Source organism: Myotis lucifugus, unplaced genomic scaffold (assembly GCF_000147115.1).
Source record: "Myotis lucifugus unplaced genomic scaffold, Myoluc2.0 scaffold_244, whole genome shotgun sequence".
In the NCBI taxonomy this organism is placed as follows: Eukaryota; Metazoa; Chordata; class Mammalia; order Chiroptera; family Vespertilionidae; genus Myotis; species Myotis lucifugus.
The window spans coordinates 1,726,203-1,727,932 of NW_005871292.1; the positions used below are offsets into that span (position 1 = coordinate 1,726,203).

The 1,730-nt window shown below is 59.8% G+C and overlaps 2 protein-coding genes across 2 annotated transcripts in view; both read right to left on the reverse strand.

The window, feature by feature from the left end:
• Positions 1-356, reverse strand: part of USF2 (upstream transcription factor 2, c-fos interacting) — a 10,570-nt gene extending 10,214 nt beyond the window's left edge. The window contains exon 1 of the mRNA XM_006098695.2: positions 324-356. Coding sequence (XP_006098757.1) covers positions 324-356 — 33 coding nt within the window. The remainder of the gene's footprint in view (positions 1-323) is intronic.
• Positions 356-1,730, reverse strand: part of LSR (lipolysis stimulated lipoprotein receptor) — a 14,263-nt gene continuing 12,888 nt past the window's right edge. Inside the window, exons 5-8 of the mRNA XM_014464216.2 lie at positions 1,694-1,729; positions 1,470-1,601; positions 572-1,191; positions 356-484 (exon numbers count right to left, since the gene is read on the reverse strand). Of these exons, the coding sequence (XP_014319702.1) occupies positions 449-484; positions 572-1,191; positions 1,470-1,601; positions 1,694-1,729 (824 nt within the window). The 3' untranslated portion in view covers positions 356-448. The remainder of the gene's footprint in view (positions 485-571; positions 1,192-1,469; positions 1,602-1,693; position 1,730) is intronic.

Consider the following 1,730-nt stretch of genomic DNA (forward strand, 5'->3'; position numbering starts at 1 on the left):
CCATCCCCCCCCCCCCCCTTTCTAGGCCCCGGCAAGCCCCCAGGGGGGTTTTAGGGGGCCCCTTTAAACTAAGGGCAACTTTTGCCCATTTCCTTGCCCCTACCTTTCCGCTTAAAGTGCGCGAAGGCGGAGCCCGAAGGGCATGCGCACGTCCGGCCGGGGCTGGGGCGCGCACGCAGGGCGGGGCGGAGCCAGGGGGTGCGCACTCCCCGCCTAGGGGAGCGGGAGGAGACAGCTGGTCCTGCCCAGGGCGCAGGGCAAGTACGGGGAGCAGGGGCACGGGACCCTGTGCCCACACGCAGGGCAGCTCTCCGGGGCCCCACCTCACGCAACAAAATAAGCGCTTCCCTCCACATTAGGCCTTGTGATTATATATTTTATTAGAAGAGGAACATCAACAGTTCCTCAAATTTAAAAAAAAAAGTACAAAACTACATACAAAAGGAGATCAGACGACTAAACTTTCCCGACTCAGGGCCAAGTTCTGCAAAGGAGAAAGAAAGAAAAGGGTGTGTGAGCTTAGGGCTGGAGAGGGTCCAGGAAGGCAGGCCAGGGAAGGCTGTCCACTCACCTTCTTGAGCCTCCGCTCCCGTGAGGCCTGGGAGTCGGTCTCAGAGTAAGGGGGAGGCGCTGGGGGGTAGTAGGCGTCCTCTTCCTCCCGGTAAGGTCTCCTCTCCGCTGGCCCCTTTCTCCTCAAGGCCTCTTCCAGAAGCCGACCATCATATTGGGGGTCCGGGTCCCTGGACCTCTCGTTCCGAGCATCCCGAGGGCGGTGGGAGCGGTTCCTAGGGTCAGCACCAGGGCGGTCTCTAGACCTGAAGTCATCGAAGTGGGGTTCCTGGGAGTGTGGAAAGCCCCTTGGGTCCTCTTGGTCGTAGAGGTCATCACGGCTGCGGCTTCGGGGGTGCGCATAAGCTCGGCCTCTCTTCCCACTATTTGGGGGAGAACTCCTCCCTGATTCAGCAGAGCCTGGCCGCGTGAGGTCATCCAGAGCATCCACAGAGCGAGCCCGGGGACGCCCGGCCCCCCAGCCACTCCTGGGCCGTTCTGTAAGGGGCTCTTGCTCCCACCTCCTTGGACTCCGAGGGGAGTGGCGACCCCATTCCTCATCCAGGATTGGGGTGAGGGCAGGGCCTCGGGAAGGCCGAGATCTCCAGTCGTCTTCATGGAGGGAGGTGACTTCACTCATGGCTGTAGGGAAGGGACGTGTCACTGACTGCTGGGAGGTCAGGACCTAATGCCAGGAGCTCTAGGGTCCAGCAGTGTTACCACTGCCTCATACACAGGGCCCGAGACTTCTCCCACCTGTTAAGGGATGACATGCAGTGTCCCATACATTTCTCACTGGCCATGGTAGGGAAGGAGGTACCCTGTCCAGGATTTGCAAGCAAGCATCCTTGGGTCAGGTAATCCGGGAGATGTGTCCCACCCCCCACCTCTGCAACCCCTCAAACTCCAAGGTTCCTCACCCCTCTCTACACGGCTGTTGGGGGGGCCAGGTCGAGAAGGGTCAAAGTTGGCCAGTTCTTTCTCCATGTAGTACAGGACTCGCATAGAGTCATCCTGCTGGCTGGCCTGAATTCTGTAGCCACTACGGACTTCTGGAGACAGGAGATGGAGGTGGTGAGTTTGGGTGCTGGCCCAGTCCCCCTCCCTTACAGGCATGTCCAACTTAGTAACACTTGGTTCTTACCAGAGGTCACACTGCTGTCTGCATCACGAAGCAGGGG